This window comes from Ischnura elegans, unplaced genomic scaffold (genome assembly GCF_921293095.1).
Source record: "Ischnura elegans unplaced genomic scaffold, ioIscEleg1.1, whole genome shotgun sequence".
NCBI classification, from domain to species: Eukaryota; Metazoa; Arthropoda; class Insecta; order Odonata; family Coenagrionidae; genus Ischnura; species Ischnura elegans.
The window spans coordinates 1-27008 of record NW_025791742.1 but is presented as its reverse complement, the minus strand read 5'-3'; the positions used below and the strand labels follow the sequence as shown (position 1 = coordinate 27008).

The window sequence follows — 27008 nt, the reverse complement described above, 5'->3', positions numbered from 1 at the left end:
CTATATTCCAATTATGCAAATGTTCACCACATTGCGCTTGAATCTTGGCTTAATTTACGATATTATATGCGACTTTAAGGCGGGGATTTGGTCGTTCGATGTGCCATTGTTGCGGAGAACATTAATAGTTCACGACAATTGACAATCGATGGTTCATTAGGTATGGCAAGGATTCGCATATTGCCGCTGCGTTGCGAATAATTATCCCAATTGCTTTCCCACGCGCGATTCCTAATTCCCAACAGCGATGCGCGCAGTGGACTGCTGGAGGTTCCCCCCGCACCATCTAGCGGCCGAATCTGTATTACCACTCGATCGCTCTTGCTGCGGCAGCTGTAGTGAGAAGACGTCGCGAGTAACTAATATCAGTGATAATTGTATAATGTTTATCAGCTGTAACTGACATAACGCCGGTTCTGTAGTGTTCTTTGTGACGCTTGGCAATCGTGAGGAAAGGATTGAAAGTGTCTGTGTCGCTGGATGCATAGGAAAAGTTAGTGAAATGTACGGGAATGAAGTGTGTTGACAACAGCGATTGTGATCTACAGCCGAAGAGCCGAGTAAGTACGCTGTTACTTATTTTTCCACTTTTTACATTCATAATCGTTGTCTGTGTTATTCCTTGGCTTTCTATTTTGTGTAGAAAAGTGAACTGTGATGTGATTAATACACTGTTTGACGATGATGACGGTTGATTGATCCCAGCGTTTAATTGTGCATCGTAAGAAAACATAGATTAGTCGTGGCGTCCTTAATTGTTACAAGTTGAGTGAATCGTGGCATAATTTAAAAGTGTTTGCCTTTGAATGTGCTAAGACGTTGATGGTTTTCCCTTGCACTTTGTATCTTAGGCACTGTGCACTGTTTGAAATGTTGACGAAGGAGTTGAAGGAAGAACATTTTTCGCGAATTCCTTAGCAACGGATTGTTTGGTTTCACAAAATTTATTACGGAATATTTTAATGGAAGTGTTTACGGTGTTACATCGTGGTCGTATACTCTGTATGTGTGAAGTTATGTACATTGGCAGATCCGGATTAATAATAAGTGTAATGCTATGTATTTGGACTGCTGTTATGAAAGCAGTCAGCGATGTCGAATAGTGCACACCGCATTTCCACTGTCAGCCGGCGTTGATTATTGTTAACGTGCCTTTCGTCCGAATATAATTCCTTGTGTGATATTACATAACTTCTTCGCAGTGGAACTACATAATTAATTAGGGCAACGATAACATTCCATGGTAATGCTGTGTTAAGTTGACATGTGACTTGAAAAGCGTAGTGTTAGCATCACGGAGGCCAAAAGAATTTTATCGGATATGGAAAAGGAATTAATTGTAAAACGTCAAATCACAAACGTTTCCTCAGACTCGTGAAATTGGAGACCAGCAAAACGCCATTGTCATATGATTGAATGGAAACCGTGAAATGTTGTAAGTAGCGGCACTCATACGCAAGTTTATTTGTGATTTTGCAAAATTATCTTCATCGTTGGTTATCGGAAATGTGGGAACGCATTGTGCAAAGCGTCGAAGACTATTTTAAGTCCTCGACACTCATTTTCGCACACCGCATGTGTTATGATTTTCGGGAAAAAATGTAAACTGTGCTCTTTCAATGCGTTACTGATTGTTACGAGGTAACCGTAGGGGCTCGAAATTTCAAAAGCTTTCGCCATGGGTGATAATTACTCGATGTCATTACATCAAACTTTATAATCGCTGGTCTTTCCCGGGAAAGGGAATGAGAAACGTGATTGTTGACGTGCTAATTTTCCTTAGCAACCGGGTGTTTGCTGGTTTCATTGCTGTTGTTTTCAATTGTTTGAACAAGTACTAACGCTGAAGTTGTTGCACCGATTTGCGTGTGGGAAGTGTACCACTACTAATTGCTTGCATTGAAAAATTCTTATTGTTGCGAATTAAGTATCGATAATAAGTATCGTACGTTTGCGTTTCATTGTCTTTGATAGGCCGTCGAAATTGTGCTTCGTAGGACGTCGTGCGTTTGATGAGTAACTGTTACAATAAATCTGTAATTGAATTGATGTAATGAATCGTTCACGAAACAACTCCGCGATTAATATATTTCTCGAATGCATCTGCAAGCTTTGTCCGTTTAACCGATTGCAAGCGTGCCATTACAACGTAAATGAGACAATGAAAGAAAGAAATTGCGTCCTTCATGTTCCGGGAGCACAATTTTATCCATCGCATGACACGCAAGTTCGGACGACAGCATTTTGTTTTGCTTTTCTCCAGGCTCGACACCCCCGATACCGGCTGCCTAGTCAGTGTGCGTGTCGAGACTTGCAGGAACTCAATTCGTATGGGAGTCGAAGTGGTCCGCTAGTTTTGAACGCGAAAATAAAATGCGATACGCCGAGCGACGCTCGGTGGTCGGCAGTTAATAGCATAGCCCGGATTTAATTTCCTTCAGTCAAAATTAACATTCACCAACGATGAGAAATGTTCAGGTTTACAATGATGTGTTCATAGATTGAATTTATAAGTGGTATTACGTGCGAAACGGACGCAAGCTTTGCGTCTTCGGACGAAAAGGCTATGTGCCATAGCTGTCATTAATAGTAATTGTTCGAGACAGTCAAGATCCGAGGACTCGACAGCGTATGCATTGGCATTGTTGACCTCGGTCGTAAACAATAGCCCGGGTGCGCTCTCCCTCGGGGGATCGAACGTTCAAACTTGTGTTTGCACGCGCCCGGCGAGGCAGGCACCGGACAGCGGAGTGGCCTCCCTCGCACCATCTAGCGGCAGCGTGTGTTACTTTTTGAGCACTCACGATGCAATACTAGTCCCGGGATGCGGATGACGAGATTAATTATTACATTGTTGCAAGTTTGTCAGTGACAGCTGACATTACGTCGTTTGTATCTTCCACCTTTTGACGTGTAAGAAAAGGAATGATGAATGATCAATAGCCGATCCGGTTAATGAAGGGAATCGCACGTAGCAGGGTTTTAATTATTACGCTATGAATTAATTTTCGTTTCCAGAAAATCTAAAAGGAGAATACTAATCGTTGAAAGCATTTCACAAATTGACCTTCGTTTTCTTTTTTTAAAGAATTTTTCTCGGCATTTTCTGGCAATGCATAGCTCGTGGTAGCTGAGTTAAAATATTTTTTTAAGTTTAATAGTTGCCAGTTTCCCGCAGTAGTCGGATGTGCTTTAGTGTCTCTCAATTCCGTTATTTCATGTACTCGATATTTGAAAATGTGTTTCTGAAAAATGTCTGTAGCAACGGTGTGCTTGTTACTGTAATGGCGATTTCTTTCAGCTCCCATCGCTTAGTAAATGTCGCCTGTTGTTGTGTCAACTGTTTCATGATCGAAATTATTTTGGGTATGCATTCAATTTTAAAAATGGATTCGCTGGAAATGGAGCATTATGGAATGCAGACAGGAAAAGCAGTTCTCTCAAGGAATAATTTCGAGAAGTATATTGTTCGGCGTTACATTACTGTATTTAAATTTTCCGGGCTTGACTGTTTTAAGCGCGGTTTCTCTACGAATGAAATAACGAATGTATCAACCTAGGAACAGAAATATATTATCCAAGAGTGGTGAATAAAAAAGTTATATCGATTGTTCGTGGAACAATATATTTTTCGCTGTAATCACCGACGTTTCCTTCATGAGATGTAATTTACTATACTTACGGAATTTACTCGAGCGAAATGATTTTTTTTCAGTATGTACGATGTAAGTAACTTACGTGTAGAATACGGAAGGAATGGTATGGGCCTAAGAAAAGGCATGGACTGCACAAAGGCAGCGTTCTGCGCGATAAGGAAAAGTTAACTGGGAAAACTGAAGTGGCGTGTTTCAATCCTTTCACTTGAAGGAAGTGGGAGTACTGCCATTTCACGCGAAAGAAAATGCAATGCACATCCTTCAACGCATGCATGTGGTGAATAACTTGTAATTAGTTATCATAAGGATAGGGGAAAAAAATAAAAAGTGATACCAACAGCACCCGGTGTTCCCAGGCGGTCACCCATCCAAGTACTATCCGGGCCCGACGTTGCTTAACTTCGGTGATCGGACGAGAACCGGTGTATTCAACGTGGTATTTTTTTTTTTTTTTTTATATATTTTAATGTCAGAAACAAAAACAATACAAAATAGGACATAATACAAGTCACTTCAATGCCCTTAATAATTTTTTACATACAAAAAGTAGAAAAAAAAAGAAAAATTTTGAATGTATAAAAAAACTTTTCATACAGATTATGACCATTTTTTTAGCTCTCTTTTCTTCTATTATCTTGAAGTAGGAGGCCTGGGGATTCGAACGTCCGGTCTCACTCACTGCACTTCACTCTTCACTGGCCGGACGTCGATCCACCAGGCCACCGTCACTTTCATTCATTCACACTTAAAACACGTCCTATGAGCTTTTTATAAAGTCCAATATGGTCATATGAAACAAAAATTTTATTATTTTTTTTTTTTACCGGAATTTCTTATTATCTTGTAACACTTACAGTTACAAATTTTTAAACAATTATACATTCCACAAAGTTTATAGTATATATTACACCATTCCTTGACAAATTAACACAATAAAATATTTTGGAGGCCTGGGGACTCGAACACCCGACCGACCATCTCCTCCGTTTGCCAGCCGGGCTTCTATCCACCAGGCCACCGCGGTCTCTTAACCAACCCCAAGAAATTTCTCACTACATACGTGGTAGGTCTTTATGATCCATTTTATTATTATTAAATGCATAATTCAGATTCAATATTACAATTTAGGTGAACATATAAAGCACTCAATGAACCAATGTTTACACAGGAAAGAGGTTTCCATTTTTTTTTCAGGGTCAAAATTAATTTCATACATTAGTAATACACTTTAAAAGAACAATATACATAATCTTTCTTTCCTAAAGTTAAACATTAAGCAGTACATTTTAGCCGGAGTAAAACTGAAGTAATAAGTTTTTAGCATCCTTGTTTAAAAATATAATTTCTTTTTCATTTACCTTTTTATTTACTTCCCCACTTCGATTTATTATATCATAAATGTATCTACCAATTATGAACACTATCACTTCATTTTTGTACGATGGGAACACTTTAAAGTTTAACGATAAAATATTCCAACTATCTGTATCTCCATCACCAAATAGATTTATATTTTTAAATGCCCTTTTAATTTTTTTCCATTCTTCCCTAACACTTAAACAATTTATGAACTTGTGCTTTAAATCTTCCACCATATTACACTGAGTACATTTACCCGATAACTCTTTCCCTATTTTAAACAATTTTTCTTTCGTGATTACTAAATCATTTACAACATTAAAAATCGCTATTTTATACTCCATTGGCATATTTACCTTTTTTAAATTTTCCCACGTTTTCTTATTTGGTCTTTGTTTTATGCTAATGTCCTGTCTGAGACTGATTAGGTATTTGTAAACCTTTTTTGTAACAATCAGCTCAGCCATTTCCATCTTTGGGATGATCGCTTTCAAATCTTTCACATAGATTTTGAAGATTTCCGTGGATTCCATCACGTTAAGCGATTTTTTTAACAGAGCTTTTTTATAGTCGTTCTCTCCATCTATGGTCTTTACGATGGCAGCGTAAAATAGGGCTTTCGCCTTGCTGGGGAAATCGATGAGGCCTATTCCCCCCTCACCCCATTTCTGAATGGCTCTTTGTTTAGTAATTTTAAAGATATATTCTTTCCATGTGAAGTAATTTATGTATTTTATGATGCTAGCGGCAATGTCATTTGGGGGCGGTAATACGTGGCCAACATACCACATTTTGCTCAGAATTTTTAAATTTAGTAAAGCTACCCTTTGTAAAATATTTAATTTTCTATCGTTTAATCGAAAGCATTCTCCTACCATATAATTTTTAAGGGATTCCCAGTTTTTTCTTACTGTATTCCCAATATCCCTCTCCCAATGAATCCCTAAAATTTTAATTGTTGCATTTTCCTTCCAAAAGTTGGTACTGAAGGTACCTTCACTTCTTAAATTTAAAAAACTGGTTTTGTCCCTATTCACATTCATTCCACTCATCTTACAATATTTTTCCAAAACCTCACTTATTATACTATGATGCTGGGCTTCCCGTGCCAAAATGGTCACATCGTCAGCGTATGCTATTGCCGGCAGCATTCTATTATCAATGCGTATTCCCAGCCCCCTTTGCATCAGCATATCCAACAGGGGATTTAGCTGAATGCAGAACAGCAACATTGAGAGAGGACAACCTTGCCTCAGAGATTTTTGGACTGGAATCCAATTTGTATATACCGATGGTTTAATTTTAATTTTTACCTGGGAGTCATTATAAAGGGTTTTTATTAGGTTTATGATACTAGTCGGAAATTCCATTTTCCTCATAACCTCAAAGAGGAAATCCATGTTTACTCTGTCGAAGGCTTTTTCAAAATCTACCCCTATCAGCTGTAGATTCCCCTCTTCTAAAGTATCCTTTGATGTTATAATGTCCCTCATTATTCCCGTTGCGGTAATGATATTGTCACCTCCTGTTTTAACCGCAAATTGTAGTGGATGCATGAATTCTTCACTCTTTAACATTAATCTATTTTTTATAATTTTTGCCAAAACCTTGTAGTCCGTATTTAAAACGGTGATTGGGCGATAATCTTTTATATTTTTCGGGGATTTACATTTTGGAATCAAAATTACTTTCCCCTCTCTCTGGGACTTTGTTAAAACACCTTTCCTAATGTTATAGGTGAGGGCCTCAAATAAACTGTTTTCTATTAAAGTACTAAAGATTATGTAAAATTCCGACCCAAGGCCGTCAGTTCCTGCCGCTTTCCCTGCTTTTAATTCCAAAATTGCGCCCCTTAAATCCCCCAACGTAAAATCCCCTTCTATATTTTCGATTCCATCTTCAGAAAGTTTGTGCACTAAGGTAAAGTCTTTCTTTTCAATTTTACTGCCCACCGAGAGCGTATTTTGGAAATAATTACACACAAAATCTTTTATCTCATTCTCATCTGTTAAGGTAATGTTGTCGTTTGGGCTATAAAGACTTTTTATTTCTGTTTCCATTCTTTCTTTATGTTCTCTCACGAAGTGAAACAAAGATTTATTCTCTCCCTCCATATAATCCTTACTGTTTTTAACAGTGCGAAAGTCCTGTCTTTCTTTCTCCAGGTATTCTATTTTCTTTTTTATTTTATATGCCATCTCTAGGTTATCCCTTAAGCTGAGACAGCCTCTCAGGGCTTTTTTATAAAAATTTAGCAAAGATTTAATATTCCTTATTTTCTTTATACCCTGTTGAGCGTAAAATTCCCTTGATTTTGTTTTTAAGATTTCCCATTTCAACCCCGGGTTTAGATGTTCAAATCTGCAATTCCACTCCCTCCATTTATTTCTAAAGATCTCTTGCAGATTTTTGTCCTGCAACAGATTAATATTTACTTTTTTATCACGGCCCAGTTTCGTATGTGAAAGGTTGTTATTTATTGATACTTTTAAAATGACCAAGTTATGGTCACTGCATGTTACTGAGAGGCTTTCCTGTGTCTCCAGGCTAATATCCGAGTTCTTTTTGAGGTAGAATCTGTCTATTCTTGTGGCATATGTTCTTGTGATTAAAGTATAATCTATTTTTTCTGAAGCGTCTACTAGCTCATTTGTGTCTACTGCGTTTATAGTGTTGAGTAAACTTTTTAATTCTTTGTTCAACGGGTAAATTATTTTTTTATCATTATTATAACTATCTTTTGCCTCTGTTATCGCATTAAAATCTCCCCCCAAAATTGTCTTTTTCGTGAACCCATTTAAATAAAAAGGCAAGGTAGTTGAGAAAAACTCCTTCCTCTCTTTGTACAATCTACTGCCCGCCGGAGCATACACATTTATGATTTTTACAAATTTAAATTCCACTACTAGTATTCTACCGTCCGGGCTTAAACAAACATCAATAGGTTTCAAATTATTTTTAAATAAAAGCCCAGTTCCCCTGTTACCGTTAGAATTACATATAATTTTACAATTAGCAATACAACCACTCCAACAATCAGCAGGAATAACCTCCTGCAACAATAGGATATCAAAGTTGTTCACCAAGAAACAATTTATTACCTCCTGCACCTTATTCAATGCGGATATACCGCGTATGTTTAAGGACCCGACTTTTAATTTATTCATTAGGACTCTTTTGAGAGTCCCTAATAACTAAGCCCTTGACTATAGGAGCACTTCTCCTTTTCGTTTTCTGTTTATCCCAATAATCATCATCCTTATGATCCACTTTTGAGATCGTTTCTTCACGATTCTCAGCTGTTTTGGACTCGACACTCTCGTTCAACAGCTGATCGCCTCGGAGCTCTTTTTTCTCAGCGACCAACTCACAAACCCCACTCTCCTCACAAACTGGTTTTTCCCCCTCCGTTCCCTTCCCATCCCGCAGCTCGACGCACGTGGCGGCCAGAGCGCACTCCTCCTTCCCCTCACCCGGCTTCTCCCGCGGTCGACCAAGCGTGACGGCAGATGCACTTTCCTCCCCGCACACACTTCCCTTCCCCTCCGCCTTCTCACCACCAGGATTTCCCGTTATGTCGGCCGAGACACACTCTTTCCTCTCTCCCCCTCCGTCCCCTGCCATTCCAGTGACCCAGTCCATGTGGAAAATTCCAATGTCTGAGTCCCCCTCCTTCTCACTCGAGGACTCCTTACCCTCCCCCAAGCGGTTCTGAAAGCCAGGTACCTTATTTCGCGTCATGGAAAATTCCACGCTTTTCCCGTCAATTCTCATTTTTTTAGTGACATTTTGATCTTTGCTTATAATTTCTAAATCACCGTTCGTGCAAGAGGATGAGTCCGAAACACCACTAAGATTCCTCACTCTCCCTTCCCTCTTTCCCCTTTCCCCTCTTCTTGCCCCCTTTTTTTTCTCTTGAGACAAGTCCTTATTTACCAAGCCCTCACTCCCTGCACTTGTCTTTTTAATTGTACCCAGTGTTTTAATACCACTCCCTTCCCCTCCAAAATCAGCTTGTCTATAGCTAACTTCCATCTCCTCTTCCTCCTCTACTGTGATTGACTTAGCGGCATCACTATAGCCCCTTTTTAACACAGTATTTAAATTTGGACAATTAATACGTAAGTGTTCGGTGCTACCACATCTGGAGCAGGTTTGAATCTGCCCATCATAATATATCACCGCCCTTTCCCCAGACACATTAATATAACTTGGGATGTTTTTTTCTACAATCATTTTAACTGATCGGTTTCCATTCCATTTCTTGAATCTGTGCTCTCCCCCCCATCTTGACTCAGAATAATCCAAAATTTTTCCGTAGTCTCCCAAAACACCACATACCTGCTCTCGGGTGATCTCAAAGGGCAGCATGCATATCCTCACGTATGATGCCCTTCGCGTGGCCGGCTCTACTCTCACGAGTCCTCTTTTTCGATGTTTGGATGGGTAGGGCACAAGACCTTCCGCTTCCTGAAGTATCCTCTGCATCGCTTCCTCGGTTACCATCTTGAGGAACACCGACTTCTTAAATGGTCCAAACTGAATCCCGACGATCTCTTCGTCCTTCACGCCCAACTCTTCTTCAAGGAAAATCATGAGCTCATAGCTCGTTAAATCGTTAACCACTTCCGCAAGATTTATCTTGATTGTTGCTACTCTTTCTGTCGGCATACTGACAGACTTTCACGCCGTCGCGTTTCCGCGCACTAGCAAAAAACAACTTTTAAAAGCGCAAAAACTGCGCCGCAAGATCGCAAAAACAAAACACGATCGCCTTTTCCCAGGCCAGCGGAGCCCGGCGATGCCTAAGCAAACGCCGGGCAGAGAGAAAACCGGTCTCGCTTCGGTGTGCGCTCGAGCGTGTCGACGGAGCTCGTCGCAGACACGTCCGTCCGGTATGGCCGTTGGCGAAGATATGTATGGCTTTTGAAGAATGTTATACTCATTCGGTGATTAGATTCGATAGTTCACTATCTGACTTTGTAACAATTTGGAGTGAAATGTCATACAGGAATGAAATTGAGCATCAACGGCGCATAAAAAATTTCCATTTCAAAAGTATCAGTTTCGGAAATGGATCTGTAAGAGTTAGTTTTCATAAATGTTGCGGAAAGGAAGACAGCTGAAGCGCGGACCTCCCGTGACAAAGTAGAGGCTTTCGAAGATGGATTACAATGGGCTGCCAACGTGGAATATGGAGTGAACTGAAAATGATGGAATAACGGACAAACGGTTTGACGTAAGAGAAACAGTCCCACCAGTTTTCTGAGTTACAAAGTGCCTTTTGTTGTCATAACAAGGAAATAACGTTAACGATCGTCTCGTGCGGCTGCAAGTAGACAAAATTTGAACGCACTGGACGGATTGTCATGCAACGAGGAACTGTGGAGACGTTACGGAGGACTTTACATATAGCGATAGTAGAAATTCATGTACGCGATAGAGGGAAAGGAAAAACATCTGCCATGAAGATAAGGAAAGAGAAAATAATGTTGCATAAATTATTAATTTGTGGGAACATTGTATCTGTTATGCTCGTGGAAAAACGATTTTTGAACTTGAACATTTGAGAGAGCCCGGAGACACCGTCACACTTCGCTTTGACAATGCGACGCCAACAATCACCGACTGTTGGAATGAAATAACTGATGAATGATCAACAATCTGTTGCTATGGCAACCAAGGAGTAATCATAACAATTAGGACCTTCTGAGCACTGAAAATGAGATATGGACTACCGTTGTGAATTTTAAAGTGGAACTTCGTTTTTGTCGTTGAAGTAAGCAATGGAAACATCACACTGAATGATGTAGGGCCCTAAAAAGGGCCGTTGGGGCGCTACCAAGTAATTTACTTGGAGCTGGTGTACTTGGTCACAGCCTTGGTGCCCTCAGACACGGCGTGCTTGGCCAGTTCACCGGGGAGCAGGAGCCTGACGGCGGTCTGCACCTCCCTGGAGGTGATGGTGGAGCGCTTGTTGTAATGAGCGAGACGGGAAGCCTCGGCGGCGATCCTCTCGAAGATGTCGTTGACGAAGGAGTTCATGATGTTCATGGCCTTGGAGGAGATACCGGTGTCAGGGTGGACCTGCTTCAACACCTTGTAGATGTAGATTGCGTAGCTCTCCTTCCTCCTGCGCTTCTTCTTCTTGTCTCCCTTGGAGATGTTCTTCTGGGCCTTGCCGGCCTTCTTGGCAGCCTTTCCGCTAGTCTTGGGTGGCATGTTGGTACCAACGTTGCGTAGCAGCGAGAATGAAAATTTTTCGCTAGATTTTTATTATATGCCGTGAAGTCGGGACTCGCCGACACCGGATTGGTCGAGTAGACGGAGCAGTCGGCCAGCGGCAGGCCATAAAATGTATAAGCCACACAGACACCGTTGTAATCAACATTTCGTCGAGAGGTCTACACCGTACCGCCGAAAGCAACTCGATTCAACATGTCTGGACGCGGAAAAGGAGGCAAAGTCAAGGGAAAGTCCAAGTCCCGTTCCAGCAGGGCCGGACTTCAGTTCCCCGTGGGACGTATCCACCGTCTGCTCCGCAAGGGCAACTACGCCGAGCGCGTCGGTGCCGGTGCCCCCGTGTACCTCGCCGCCGTCATGGAGTACCTGGCCGCCGAAGTCCTGGAATTGGCAGGCAACGCTGCCCGTGACAACAAGAAGACGAGGATCATTCCCCGTCATCTTCAGCTGGCCATCCGCAACGACGAGGAGTTGAACAAGCTCCTGTCTGGCGTCACCATCGCCCAGGGTGGTGTCTTGCCTAACATCCAGGCCGTGCTTCTGCCCAAGAAGACCGAGAAGAAGGCTTAAGCGTTCTCTTCTTACGAAGAGAATAAAAAAATGGTCCTTTTTAGGACCGCAAACCATCTAGGTCTGTCAGTCTTACGACTATGTCAAAGAATTTGGTACTCTTCCCAAAATATGCACATAAAAAGTCTAGAAATTACTTTCTGTTTCTCAGGTGGAGAGGTCGTGGATCGAGTTGTCGAGTGGTTATAAAATTTGAAAATTATAACATAATAGAACGATAGCAAGTGTGACGAAAGCATACCAACACCGAAGAAAAAGCTCTGTGGAAAAAACAGAGTAAGAGAAACTGTGATGATGAATGAATAGTAATTAAGGGATTAGTATTATGATGGGGGAAAAACATGTTGCAATACCATAGCTTCGCCTTGTAAAAGGAACATTTGAATGGATATCCAAAAAGTCCGAATGCTATGTAGCAGTTTGAAAATATGTTGGCAGCAGTGCGTTTCTAAGCAACAGATAGGCGATGTATAACAATGTGTCATAATCACCGCATTCGGTCGAAGAATTGTTTGAAAATCGACGAAGGCGTTTGGTCGTTGCTAAGTAACACTATCAATGGACGACATTGTTAACGGCTTGTGCCGCTGTAAAATGTAAGAATAACTACCGGAAATAGAACACTTAGTGACCATTATTGTTGAAGTCGGTAATATGGGTTGGATTAAGAAATAGAAACAAATTGATCGTCCCTCAGCAGTTTACTCAATCAACTTTCAATATGAATGAAAGTATTTGGTTTACTAGCATAATAGTAACTTGTCATGTGACAATTCCATCAATTTTTTTTTTTTCTTTACTCAACCAGTACCTTAGTTCTCATGTATTATCGATGACATCACATTTCTGTGATTACGACGAGTGTAAGCAATGGCAAATAATATCCTGCATGTTCTATGGTCCTGAAAAGGACCTTTGTTATTCGATGATGCTGCAGCTGCCAGATGTAATGGGCTGCTGCCGCGATGGAAATCTAACCACCGAATCCGTACAGGGTGCGTCCCTGGCGCTTGAGGGCGTACACGACGTCCATGGCGGTCACGGTCTTCCTCTTGGCGTGTTCGGTGTAGGTGACGGCGTCACGGATCACGTTCTCAAGGAACACCTTGAGGACACCGCGGGTCTCCTCGTAGATGAGTCCGGAGATACGCTTGACACCTCCGCGGCGGGCCAGACGGCGAATGGCCGGCTTGGTGATGCCCTGGATGTTGTCGCGAAGAACCTTGCGATGACGCTTGGCGCCTCCTTTCCCCAAGCCTTTTCCTCCCTTGCCTCGTCCGGTCATGTTGCTGCTGTCTCGGTGAGAGAATCGTGCTTGCTTGACTTTCGGCTTTCCATTTTATAACGTCTTTCGACGGTCTCGCACTCTCAGCCAATCACATTTCGGCACATGTAAGAGTCTACACACTCATGCCAATATATTGGGTCGAGAAATCGGCCGCTTCAGTTACTTTCCCGACAGGAAAATGGCACGTACCAAGCAGACAGCCCGTAAGTCGACCGGAGGCAAAGCCCCCAGGAAGCAGCTGGCCACCAAGGCCGCTCGCAAGAGCGCGCCGGCCACCGGTGGAGTGAAGAAGCCCCACAGGTATCGCCCAGGTACCGTGGCCCTCCGAGAGATCAGGAGATACCAGAAGAGCACCGAGCTTCTGATCCGCAAGCTGCCCTTCCAGCGCCTGGTCCGTGAGATCGCCCAGGACTTCAAGACCGACCTCCGCTTCCAGAGCTCCGCCGTCATGGCTCTGCAGGAGGCGTCCGAGGCCTACCTCGTGGGTCTTTTCGAGGACACCAACCTGTGCGCCATCCACGCCAAGCGCGTCACCATCATGCCAAAGGACATCCAGCTGGCACGCCGTATCCGCGGAGAGCGCGCTTAGATCGCTGTCGACTTCTTGTCGCCACAAAAACAAAAGTCCTTTTCAGGACTAGACGTCATACAGACGATTGTTTCCCATTGCTTTCATCGACGAGAATGAAATAATATTTCATAAATAAAATCTGAAAGAGAATGAAAAATTAATAAAGTTGTAATTAATGATAATTATAATTAACTAATGAAAAATAGTTTAAATGAATACTGGAAGGTATGAATAAAACTAATGAAAAGATGTTTTTTGCAGATGGAGTGCTTGGCAACCTGGCAGTTTCCTGACGGAAAATGCTATCTTTACAGAATGGCAATTTAAATTTCATAAGTAACGGAAATTACGAAGTTCTATCAGAATAACAATGTCAGGAGTACACTCAATCCTTTATCGAGTTACGACAATGTAGGAATCTCTCGAACTCAAAAAATGTCGTTAGGAGATGTTGCCATGCGCGACGATTGTTTTCCGCCAGCAGTATTGTCACGGAAAATACTAATGCAACAATGACATTCGCCAATATTTCATTGTTTTCAACAATCTACCGTCTTGGTTGCAAATATGTGATACGCAAATACTTCATTCTTTTCAGCAATCAGGCTTTCTGCTGCAGCAGACGCGTCTTTCGAAACTTAGTTTCATAGGTAAATTTTTACTGCCAAAAAATTATCTGACAACCATCAATGGAACGAGCATTCATTTGACGTCAAATTAGCTGATTTGTAGAAGGAATATTGTCCATCTACTCATTTCTTTGAAAGGGTAAGGTTTGAAACTTTATTTGGTAAGGTGGAGGAGTTTGGAATTTTGTTTTAAGCATGGAAAATAGTCATCTGTATGACTTGATGGCCCTTAAGAGGGCCTAAATTGAACTTCGCGTACATCGAAGTTCGGTGAACCTGCGAGGTTCGGTCGCTCACTTCTTCTTGGGGGCGGCGGCGGCCTTCTTTGCTGCCGCGGGCTTGGGCTTGGTGGGCGTCTTCTTGGGCTTGGGCGCCTTGGGCTTGGTGGGCGCCTTCTTCGCCTTCGATGGGGACTTTGCTGCCTTCGCCGCTGGCTTGGCTGCTGCGGGCTTCTTCTTGGGCTTGTCTGCTTTCTTTGCCTTCTTCGCAGGAGGCGCGGACTTGGAGCGCTCCTTGGGCGCGGACCGCTTGGTGGCAGCCTTCTCCTTCTTCGCGGGCTTGGGCTTCTTGGCCGCGGCGGTCTTCTTGGCTGCGGTCTTCTTCGCCTTGGCTGCAGCGGGTGCAGCCTTGTCCTTCAGCGTGGTGGAGCTCAGCTTGAAGGACCCCGACGCTCCCTTGCCCTTGGTCTGTACGAGTGTGCCGGAGGTGACGGCGGACTTGAGGTACTTCTTGATGAAGGGGGAGAGCTTCTCGGCGTCGACCTTGTAGGAGGCGGCGATGTACTTCTTGATGGCCTGGAGGGAGGAGCCGCCGCGTTCCTTGAGGCTCTTGACGGCGTTGTTGACCATCTCGGAGGTCGGTGGATGCGAGGGCTTTGCGCGGGCCTTCTTGGAGGCGGCGCCCTTGCTGGCCTTCTTGGATGCTGCGGAGGCGGCGGGCAGGGGCTTGACGGCTGCGGTGCCGGACGGCTGGGCCGCCGGGGGCGCTGCTGCGGCTGCTGCGGTAGCGTCTGCCATGGTCTCGGACGAGAGGTATGAAGCGATGAAATTTTCGCGTTTCCCACCTTCGAGATATCGTACCATTTCGGAGCGCGTTCGCCGCTGTCGAACTTGTCGTCGGCGTTCTCCTTCGAATCTTTGTACTCGACTTCGTCTCGCACTTTATCGTTTCGGACGGCGCCGGCGGCTCCGACGTCGGCGTCCGATCTCGACGCGCGAGGCGACAGTCCCGGCCGCGCGCGGGCGGCCCGCCGTCGGCGACCGGAACCTCGCGGGCGCCGCGGCGCCCGAGCGAAATACGGCATGTCACCGGCGCGCCTTCCGACCCGATAATTAAAGTGTCGCCGTGGCGTCGCGGGTTCGCGTGGTCGATCGGCGACCTGCCTCGCCGTTTCTCTGAACCTTCCTGCGTGTGCCGGTACGCCGGCGCCGGTCTGGACGGCGCCCCGCGGACGGAGAACGATGGTCGGAAGATGTGCCTGTCGGACGGATCGGCGTCGTGTCGCGACGACTCGATCCGCGGTTGTGCATTCGTCTGTTGCACTTTTCGATCCGAGTTTGCGGCGATTTCGATCGACGATCGAGACGCCACTTCGGCGTCGCCGAAACGCGACTGTTTCCCTCGATCTCGCCTTTTCGCGACGCCGAAATCACTCTTTCCGCGTGCGACTGCGATCGTTCGCGCTGCCGCGAACCCGCGATCCCCGGGAGAAGCGGACGAATGTCCATAATTTTTGTTCTCGTGCCGTTATTCCGCAAACGGCGGCACTCGATTATCGTTTCCCCTTTCCGGCGGGGGCTGAATGTCGCGAGAGTGCTCCGATTGCGCCGTGAATCGTGATATTCGAAGGAAATGGAATGACTCCGTTTGACGCTCCTACGGTTTTCGGTTCGCCCCGTTCGTTTCACTCCGTGCGCTTTCTGTGCCTATTCTGGGGGGGAATGTGGTGAATTTGATTCCTGGGCAGGGATTGCGAAAGGTTGGTGAAAAAAAAAATTACGCCTCGACGGGAGGGATTGTCGAGTGAGACTGGCTTTTCCATACTCGAGTCGCAGGATATTTCTGGTCTTGCGTGCGATTCTGGAAATTGATGACTGCGATTTTCTGTGTGTGAGAAGGCTGATTTTGAATGACTTTTGTGAAAATGAATTACCGTTCCCTACAACATTGTGACGACGTAGCGCGTTACACGTATTACTTAAATTACCACACGCCACTTCGGGATTGGAAATGATGTGTCTTTCCCGCAGGAACGTGTATTCGTGAATGCGGACGTGCAAGGGAAAAGATGTACTCTTCACATCGCCGATCGATAACTTTCCCTTTGTTAGTTTTTCGTACATTGTTCTGTGGATTAATTCCACTCTCTACGGTAACGTCCAAGTTTTAAACCTAACTTTGCTATTTCCTGAAACGTGGTATTTGTTGTTTCGGCATTCTTACAATTACCTCTTTTGGCAAATCAATTTTCCTTTGACTTACTTCGTTTGTCAATATTTCCGATGCATTTCACTGTCTGATTGCGGAATTACGAAGGAAAAGAGCGAGTACGACTTCGGAGTTATTCCTTTCGAACTTCACATATCCCTATTGCAATGCATGAAGTGACAATCTGCATGTTATGACGAAATGTCACACGCCTACGACGAATACATCGTGCGCTGTCGCAGTAGCCACGTATGTGGCATTAACGTAGCTATTATTCTGTCGAACTTTGTCTCCAAATAATTAATTGTCATTTTTCTGCACGTTTTAAAACGTGCCTCATGAAAATCCGACCGGAAGTGTGGTTTCCACGCTCACTTGTTGAGTTTAAACGGACACTTTGCAATGTGACGGGCACAGAGCATGGAACATTGTTGAAATTTTCAATTCCGTCGCACTGAAGGTCCACGATAATGTTTGTTTCAATTTATGTTAACGTTCTAAAACGTCTCCCGTCCAAATCCCTCTGTAATTATTGCTTTTTATGAATAATTTGGAGTATGGCATTGGAAATTTGTTTTTGTCAGCAACGGATTACAATATATTTCTTAAACCATGGAATCAGTCGCACTGACACTAGTCACGAATAATTGCCTTAATTTCCTTGTCGTTTTAAAACCGGTCCCATCAAAATTCACTGGTTTTTACTGTTCATATGACATAACGTTGATATTGAAAAATCAGCATTTGCTGTCAGACACATAATATGGGATATTTTTCAAAGTATTCATTCTGTGGCTACGGAACTCCGCTATAATGTTCTTTTTGAATACACCTAAGTTTTGAAACGTCTCCCGTCCAAATCCCACGGTAATTATGGTTTTTAGAAATAATTTTGAGTATGAAAATGGAAATTTGATTAACTCATTAGCAACTGTAACACATTTTTAAAACTATTTACTCCGTTGCACTGACACTTGTCACGAATATTTGTCTTAATTTTCTTGTCGTTTTAAAACCGGTCCCATCAAAATCCACTGGTTTTTACTGTTCATATGACATAATGCTGATATTGAAAATTCAGTCTTCGCTTACTTTCAACCCAAAAAATGGCGTATTTTGAAAGTATTCATTCAGAGACTATGATACTCCTCAATAATGTTTGTTTTCACTTTAAGAACGTTTTAAAACGTCTCCCATCAAAATCCCTCGGTAATTATGGTTTTTATAAATAATATTGAGTTTGACCCTAGGAATTTCATGTCGACAGCCAGGGAGTGTAACATATTAATTAAACCATTAATTCAATCGCACTGACACTCTTCACCGACAATTGCCTTATTTCTCCTATTGTTCTAAAACTTGTCCCACCAGAATCCGCTGGTTTTCACTGTTTATAGGACATAATGTTGTTATTCAATATTTAGCCTCTGCAATATTTCAGTCACTTCAACCGGAATATTTTTTAAACTAATTATTCTAACGCTACGAAACTCGACACTAACGTATGTTTTACTATTGTTAACGTTTTAAAACGCATCCCGTCGAAATCCCTCGGTAATTATGGTTTTTATGAATAATTTTGAGTATGACACATTTAATGTCATTTTGTCATATACACATTGTAACATATTAATTCAACCATTAATTCAATCGCACTGACACTCGTCACCGACAATTGCCTTATTTCTCCTATTGTTTTAAAACTTGTCCCACCAAAATCCGCTGGTTTTCACTGTTTATAGGACATAATGTTGTTATTCAATATTTAGCCTCTGCAATATTTCAGTCACTTCAACCGGAATATTTTTTAAACTAATTACTCTAACGCTACGAAACTCGACACTAACGTATGTTTTACTATTGTTAACGTTTTAAAACGCATCCCGTCAAAATCCCTCGGTAATTATGGTTTTTATGAATAATTTTGAGTATGACACATTTAATGTCATTTTGTCATACACACATTGTAACATATTAATTCAACCATTAATTCAATCGCACTGACACTCGTCACCGACAATTGCCTTATTTCTCCTATTGTTTTAAAACTTGTCCCACCAAAATCCGCTGGTTTTCACTGTTTATAGGACATAATGTTGTTATTCAATATTTAGCCTCTGCAATATTTCAGTCACTTCAACCGGAATATTTTTTAAACTAATTATTCTAACGCTACGAAACTCGACTCTAACGTATGTTTCACTATTGATAACGTTTTAAAACGTATCCCGTCAAAATCCCTCGGTAATTATGGTTTTTATGAATAATTTTGAGTATGACACATTTAATGTCATTATGTCATACACACATTGTAACATATTAATTCAACCATTAATTCAATCGCACTGACACTCGTCACCGACAATTGCCTTATTTCTCCTATTGTTTTAAAACTTGTCCCACCGAAATCCGCTGGTTTTTACTGTCTATAGGACATAATGTTGTTTTTCAATATTTAGCCTCTGCAATATTTCAGTCACTTCAACCGGAATATTTTTTAAACTAATTACTCTAACGCTACGAAACTCGACACTAACGTATGTTTTACTATTGTTAACGTTTTAAAACGCATCCCGTCGAAATCCCTCGGTTATTATGGTTTTTATGAATAATTTTGAGTATGACACATTTAATGTCATTTTGTCATACACACATTGTAACATATTAATTCAACCATTAATTCAATCGCACTGACACTCGTCACCGACAATTGCCTTATTTCTCCTATTGTTTTAAAACTTGTCCCACCAAAATCCGCTGGTTTTCACTGTTTATAGGACATAATGTTGTCTTTGAATATTTAGCCTCTGCAATATTTCAGTCACTTCAACCGGAATATTTTTTAAACTAATTATTCTAACGCTACGAAACTCGACTCTAACGTATGTTTTACTATTGATAACGTTTTAAAACGTATCCCGTCGAAATCCCACGGTAATTATGGTTTTTATGAATAATTTTGAGTATGACACATTTAATGTCATTATGTCATACACACATTGTAACATATTAATTCAACCATTAATTCAATCGCACTGACACTCTTCACCGACAATTGCCTTATTTCTCCTATTGTTCTAAAACTTGTCCCACCAGAATCCGCTGGTTTTCACTGTTTATAGGACATAATGTTGTTATTCAATATTTAGCCTCTGCAATATTTCAGTCACTTCAACCGGAATATTTTTTAAACTAATTATTCTAACGCTACGAAACTCGACTCTAACGTATGTTTTACTATTGATAACGTTTTAAAACGTATCCCGTCCAAATCCCTCGGTAATTATGGTTTTTATGAATAATTTTGAGTATGACACATTTAATGTCATTTTGTCATACACACATTGTAACATATTAATTCAACCATTAATTCAATCGCACTGACACTCGTCACCGACAATTGCCTTATTTCTCCTATTGTTTTAAAACTTGTCCCACCAAAATCCGCTGGTTTTCACTGTTTATAGGACATAATGTTGTCTTTGAATATTTAGCCTCTGCAATATTTCAGTCACTTCAACTGGAATATTTTTTAAACTAATTATTCTAACGCTACGAAACTCGACACTAACGTATGTTTTATTATTGTTAACGTTTTAAAACGCATCCCGTCAAAATCTCTCGGTAATTATGGTTTTTATGAATAATTTTGAGTGTGACACATTTAATGTCATTTTGTCATTCACACATTGTAACATATTAATTAAACCATTGACTCAATCGCACTGACACTCGTCACCAACAATTGCCTTATTTCTCCTATTGTTTTAAAACTTGTCCTACCAAAATCCGCTGGTTTTCACTGTTTAGAGGACATAATGTTGTTATTCAATATTTAGCCTCTGCAATTTTTCAGGCACTTCTACTGGAATATTTTTTAAACTAATTATTCTAACGATACGAAACTCGACACTAACGTATGTTTTATTATTGTTAACGTTTTAAAACGCATCCCGTCAAAATCTCTCGGTAATTATGGTTTTTATGAATAATTTTGAGTGTGACACATTTAATGTCATTTTGTCATTCGCACATTGTAACATATTAATTAAACCATTGACTCAATCGCACTGACACTCGTCACCAACAATTGCCTTATTTCTCCTATTGTTTTAAAACTTGTCCTACCAAAATCCGCTGGTTTTCACTGTTTATAGGACATAATGTTGTTATTCAATATTTAGCCTCTGCAATTTTTCAGGCACTTCTACTGGAATATTTTTTAAACTAATTATTCTAACGATACGAAACTCGACACTAACGTATGTTTTATTATTGTTAACGTTTTAAAACGCATCCCGTCAAAATCTCTCGGTAATTATGGTTTTTATGAATAATTTTGAGTGTGACACATTTAATGTCATTTTGTCATTCGCACATTGTAACATATTAATTAAACCATTGACTCAATCGCACTGACACTCGTCACCAACAATTGCCTTATTTCTCCTATTGTTTTAAAACTTGTCCTACCAAAATCCGCTGGTTTTCACTGTTTATAGGACATAATGTTGTTATTCAATATTTAGCCTCTGCAATTTTTCAGGCACTTCTACTGGAATATTTTTTAAACTAATTATTCTAACGATACGAAACTCGACACTAACGTATGTTTTACTATTGTTAACGTTTTAAAACGCATCCCGTCAAAATCCCTCGGTAATTATGGTTTTTATGAATAATTTTGAGTATGACACATTTTATGTCATTTTGTCATTCACACATTGTAACATATTAATTAAACCATTGATTCAATCGCACTGACACTCGTCACCTACAATTGCCTTATTTCTCCTATCGTTTTAAAACCTGTCCCATCAAAATCCGATGCTTCTAACGGTTTATGAGATATAATGTTTATATTGGAAATTCATACCTTGCAATAGATCAGGCACTTGAAATGGGATATTTTTGAAATTACTAACTCTAGGGCTATGAAAATCTACACTTATGAATGCTTCAATATTATCTACGATTATAAACGTCTCCCAACATAATCCCTCGGTAATTAAGATTTTTATAAATAATTTTGTGTATGGCAATTGAAATTGCATTTTGTCAGCTCCTGGGCTTCACATATTTTTATAGCTATTAAATCCGTCGCACTGAAATTCGTCACGAATAATTGCCTTCATTTTCCTGTCGTTTTAAAAGTAGCCCCATCGAAATCCGCTGGTTTTTACGGTTTATAGGACATAATGTTGTTATTCAATATTTAGCCTCTGCAATATTTCAGTCACTTCAACCGGAATATTTTTTAAACTAATTATTCTAACGCTACGAAACTCGACTCTAACGTATGTTTCACTATTGATAACGTTTTAAAACGTATCCCGTCAAAATCCCTCGGTAATTATGGTTTTTATGAATAATTTTGAGTATGACACATTTAATGTCATTATGTCATACACACATTGTAACATATTAATTCAACCATTAATTCAATCGCACTGACACTCGTCACCGACAATTGCCTTATTTCTCCTATTGTTTTAAAACTTGTCCCACCGAAATCCGCTGGTTTTTACTGTCTATAGGACATAATGTTGTTTTTCAATATTTAGCCTCTGCAATATTTCAGTCACTTCAACCGGAATATTTTTTAAACTAATTACTCTAACGCTACGAAACTCGACACTAACGTATGTTTTACTATTGTTAACGTTTTAAAACGCATCCCGTCGAAATCCCTCGGTTATTATGGATTTTATGAATAATTTTGAGTATGACACATTTAATGTCATTTTGTCATACACACATTGTAACATATTAATTCAACCATTAATTCAATCGCACTGACACTCGTCACCGACAATTGCCTTATTTCTCCTATTGTTTTAAAACTTGTCCCACCGAAATCCGCTGGTTTTTACTGTCTATAGGACATAATGTTGTTTTTCAATATTTAGCCTCTGCAATATTTCAGTCACTTCAACCGGAATATTTTTTAAACTAATTACTCTAACGCTACGAAACTCGACACTAACGTATGTTTTACTATTGTTAACGTTTTAAAACGCATCCCGTCGAAATCCCTCGGTTATTATGGATTTTATGAATAATTTTGAGTATGACACATTTAATGTCATTTTGTCATACACACATTGTAACATATTAATTCAACCATTAATTCAATCGCACTGACACTCGTCACCGACAATTGCCTTATTTCTCCTATTGTTTTAAAACTTGTCCCACCAAAATCCGCTGGTTTTTACTGTCTATAGGACATAATGTTGTTTTTCAATATTTAGCCTCTGCAATATTTCAGTCACTTCAACCGGAATATTTTTTAAACTAATTACTCTAACGCTACGAAACTCGACACTAACGTATGTTTTACTATTGTTAACGTTTTAAAACGCATCCCGTCGAAATCCCTCGGTTATTATGGTTTTTATGAATAATTTTGAGTATGACACATTTAATGTCATTTTGTCATACACACATTGTAACATATTAATTCAACCATTAATTCAATCGCACTGACACTCGTCACCGACAATTGCCTTATTTCTCCTATTGTTTTAAAACTTGTCCTACCAAAATCCGCTGGTTTTCACTGTTTAGAGGACATAATGTTGTTATTCAATATTTAGCCTCTGCAATTTTTCAGGCACTTCTACTGGAATATTTTTTAAACTAATTATTCTAACGATACGAAACTCGACACTAACGTATGTTTTATTATTGTTAACGTTTTAAAACGCATCCCGTCAAAATCTCTCGGTAATTATGGTTTTTATGAATAATTTTGAGTGTGACACATTTAATGTCATTTTGTCATTCACACATTGTAACATATTAATTAAACCATTGATTCAATCGCACTGACACTCGTCACCTACAATTGCCTTATTTCTCCTATCGTTTTAAAACCTGTCCCATCAAAATCCGATGCTTCTAACGGTTTATGAGATATAATGTTTATATTGGAAATTCATACCTTGCAATAGATCAGGCACTTGAAATGGGATATTTTTGAAATTACTAACTCTAGGGCTATGAAAATCTACACTTATGAATGCTTCAATATTATCTACGATTATAAACGTCTCCCAACATAATCCCTCGGTAATTAAGATTTTTATAAATAATTTTGTGTATGGCAATTGAAATTGCATTTTGTCAGCTCCTGGGCTTCACATATTTTTATAGCTATTAAATCCGTCGCACTGAAATTCGTCACGAATAATTGCCTTCATTTTCCTGTCGTTTTAAAAGTAGCCCCATCGAAATCCGCTGGTTTTTACGGTTTATAGGACATAATGTTGATATTGAAAGTTGAGGTTTAGCAAACGGTCAGGCACAAAATAGGATATTATTGATACTATTAACTCTAAGGCTATGATACTCCACACTAACGTATGTTTTAATTTTAAGAACGTTTTAAAACGTCTCCCGTCAAAATCCCTCGGTAATTATGGTTTTGATGAATAATTTTGAATATCACAATTGGAATTTCGTTTACTCAGCCACACAAATGTCTGCCGTTCCCTTATCAAAACTATGTTTTTTCACGGATTAACACCAGTTCACTTTTAAAATGAAGGAAGAGTTAATGCACGTATTCCTGACGAGTTTCATTGCACGACTCATTACAATTTCATTTATATCACATATTATGTAATCTCCAAGCCCTGATGCCACAACTGCACATATCAACATTCCCCCAATCATCATTCCATTCCCAAACTATCCCCATGGACTAACGCTTCCATTGATACACTTCCTAAAACGCATACTCCAGTCAAGTTTTACAATTTCCGAACATCAAATACCAATGTTATTCTGCATAATGCCCCGACAATTAAGACTTGTTTTCAAATTGCAAACTTCACCTATCATGATATCTCTCCTTGGGTATCGATTTCCATCACATAACTTTTCAAATGCTAAGAAAGGTAAACCACTTATTCCTGATCAGTTTAATTGCATAAAACAAACTAATTTCCATAATGACACAGTTTGTGTACTCTCGAAGCGTTGACAACATAACAGCTCATTCCAACATTTAACCATGAAAATTATATTTCCCTAACGACGCCCAGCCTTTAACTAATAACATGATCAGTAATTTATCGAAAGAATTAATGTATGAATTCACTGCATTACGGCCCACATTTCCCTATCATTTGCCTTTCTTATCAGCAAACTGCTACACATCGGCCAACTTCAGCCTGAACAAACAAATGATGTATTGGTTGTATTTGCAATGCAACGACATAATTACCACATTCACATGAAAGTATGCACTTCCAATATCTTCGCGTTAACACATTTTCTCACTCACACGCAATAACGGATTTTTTTTCCGAATTTTTCCTCTGTCGCCTTCCAACACTTCACTTTGCGCCGCCTTTCTTCTACCATACATTTCACAAACACGGGGACAACATCGACACGGGGACTTCACTTGCACATTAGGGAACACTTGTCACAGTGTTTGCGACGAGTACCACTTCCAAATTGCGTTTTAATACCTAAAATTTTTACTCAAATTCCGTGAGGTTCTTGCGTGATGCAAGAATCCTAGCCGATAGTTCCGCAACTGCCACTAGGGCGCACCACCTCCCGAGACACGGTTCCGTGAAACGGCAGGCGATGAGTCCAGCATACGACACAATGTATTATACCATCCGAGAATGCCACGTTTAACCAAGAAATGTAACTAATTCCACGTCAATGAGTGCTGCGCTGTCATTACCCGTACGCCTGTGTTGTTGATTCTCGTCTTGCCTCGTTGCCAAGGTAATGGCGTATTGTTGATCGAGCATCGAAATTTCGTGCTTTCGCGAAAACGTACCGTGGGATGGTTAGGGAGATGTACCGTTGAACATCGATGGTATGATAACAATCTTCAAACCTTATCTTTTCTGAAAATGACCGTTATTAATTACTTGGGTAGTTTAAACTATTTTTAATAATTCAATGAAAAACCCTCTGCACGCCATCTCCCAATGGACACCGGGAAGCGGAAGCCGATTTCCATGCCTTTAGAGTATGTAATCCCGCTGTGATAACCGAGGATCGAAGGAAAGTGTCGCGTGGCATGCAAATTAAAATTATTCCCAAACCTATTTCTCTCATTCACCACATATCGGAATCAACGAAACTCTCGCATTAGGGAATAAATTCCGAGGAAGTGATTGCAGTAATGACTGAAAATGGATTTTTCCCAAAGCCTTTCCTCTCCAACGCTACATTAATGTCACTCTTGAAACACGCGAATAAAATATGTAGAAAATATTTCACATAGTGACGTTTCTTTCTCAAAAGAAATTTTCGCGGCATATTCCGGCTCTGCATTGCTCGCGGTAGGTGATTGAAAATATTTTTTTAAACAAGTTCAAGAATAAAAGTAATGCCAACAGCACCCGGTATTCCCAGGCGGTCACCCGTCCAAGTACTATCCGGGCCCTACGTAGTTTAACTTCGGTGATCGAACGAGAACCGGTGAATTGTACGTGGTGTGGCCGTTGGCGAGTACATGACCGAATCCTCAAAAAGTTATCATGACTTGAGAATCGAAGGAAGATCTGGTTTCTTCGCGGTTGTATCTGCTTTTGTTTCTGTTGAATAGTTACCATTTCCAGACAACAGTCCCTTGATGCTTAAGCAATTCTCAATTCCGTTATATCTTTTGGTGCATCTTTGAAAATGTGTTTATGAAAAATGTCTTTCGTAACGGTGTGCTTGTTGGTGTAATGGCGATTCGTTTCAGCTTTAATCCATTGGTAAATGTCGCCTGTTGTTGTTTCGACTGTTTAATGATCGATGTAACGCAAGGGATGCATTTACTTCTTCAAAGAAATTTTCTGGCAAAAGATGATTATGTAATGCGTAACGAGGGAATTAATTTGAGAAAGATAATTCTTGTCGTTCCAATTTCTTCATCTAAATTTTCCGGACTTGACGGTGTTATGCTCTTTGTTGGTTAAGCAATGTGTAAAAAATCGTTTTCACCATTCTTGGAACAAAATGTTTTTCCCTACATTCATACATTTTTCTTTATGTCATTTATCTATCTCCCAATGCCAACACACTGCCACGGAGACAGGAATTCGTGGTTATACTCCGAGTTATATTACGGATTGGAAATTGTTATCCTTCCTCGCTTATCGTGCTTCACTCTTTTTCCCAATTGCGATTATGAGGTGGCATTACTGCCCCTGTGATGCTAACCGATTTCGTAACATTTACGTGGAGGAATGACGAACGATAGTGCGCCCCTTCAAAAACTCTGTCCGTTGGCAGGGAGCCGA

The 27008-nt window shown here is 40.6% G+C and overlaps 5 protein-coding genes, 1 non-coding gene and 1 pseudogene across 6 annotated transcripts; 2 read left to right on the top strand and 5 right to left on the bottom strand.

The window, feature by feature from the left end:
- Positions 1–3987: 3987 nt before the first annotated feature.
- On the bottom strand, positions 3988–4106 carry LOC124173682 (annotated as a pseudogene).
- Positions 4107–10825: 6719 nt separating this feature from the next.
- LOC124173677 (histone H2B) lies at positions 10826–11286 on the bottom strand. Its single transcript, XM_046553081.1, has one exon. It carries the CDS (start codon positions 11235–11237, stop codon positions 10866–10868), a length of 372 nt encoding a protein of 123 aa, XP_046409037.1. The 5' UTR covers positions 11238–11286; the 3' UTR covers positions 10826–10865.
- An 86-nt stretch (positions 11287–11372) lies between these two features.
- Positions 11373–11881, top strand: LOC124173676 (histone H2A). Its single transcript, XM_046553080.1, has one exon. It carries the CDS (start codon positions 11454–11456, stop codon positions 11826–11828), a length of 375 nt encoding a protein of 124 aa, XP_046409036.1. The 5' UTR covers positions 11373–11453; the 3' UTR covers positions 11829–11881.
- An 842-nt stretch (positions 11882–12723) lies between these two features.
- Positions 12724–13133, bottom strand: LOC124173678 (histone H4). The gene has a single exon (XM_046553082.1). The coding sequence runs from the start codon at positions 13111–13113 to the stop codon at positions 12802–12804; it is 312 nt and encodes a 103-aa protein (XP_046409038.1). The 5' UTR covers positions 13114–13133; the 3' UTR covers positions 12724–12801.
- A 161-nt stretch (positions 13134–13294) lies between these two features.
- Positions 13295–13758, top strand: LOC124173675 (histone H3). Its single transcript, XM_046553079.1, has one exon. It carries the CDS (start codon positions 13295–13297, stop codon positions 13703–13705), a length of 411 nt encoding a protein of 136 aa, XP_046409035.1. The 3' UTR covers positions 13706–13758.
- A 780-nt stretch (positions 13759–14538) lies between these two features.
- On the bottom strand, positions 14539–15557 carry LOC124173680 (late histone H1-like). The gene has a single exon (XM_046553083.1). The coding sequence runs from the start codon at positions 15396–15398 to the stop codon at positions 14610–14612; it is 789 nt and encodes a 262-aa protein (XP_046409039.1). The 5' UTR covers positions 15399–15557; the 3' UTR covers positions 14539–14609.
- A 10551-nt stretch (positions 15558–26108) lies between these two features.
- LOC124173681 lies at positions 26109–26227 on the bottom strand. Its single transcript, XR_006868696.1, has one exon. It is a non-coding gene; the product is annotated as a 5S ribosomal RNA (ribosomal RNA).
- Positions 26228–27008: the final 781 nt, after the last annotated feature.

Bases quoted from the DNA above. Each gene is read 5' to 3' on its own strand.
- LOC124173680 (XM_046553083.1), bottom strand. From the start codon at position 15,398: ATGGTACGATATCTCGAAGGTGGGAAACGCGAAAATTTCATCGCTTCA.
- LOC124173677 (XM_046553081.1), bottom strand. From the start codon at position 11,237: ATGCCACCCAAGACTAGCGGAAAGGCTGCCAAGAAGGCCGGCAAGGCC.
- LOC124173676 (XM_046553080.1), top strand. From the start codon at position 11,454: ATGTCTGGACGCGGAAAAGGAGGCAAAGTCAAGGGAAAGTCCAAGTCC.
- LOC124173675 (XM_046553079.1), top strand. From the start codon at position 13,295: ATGGCACGTACCAAGCAGACAGCCCGTAAGTCGACCGGAGGCAAAGCC.
- LOC124173678 (XM_046553082.1), bottom strand. From the start codon at position 13,113: ATGACCGGACGAGGCAAGGGAGGAAAAGGCTTGGGGAAAGGAGGCGCC.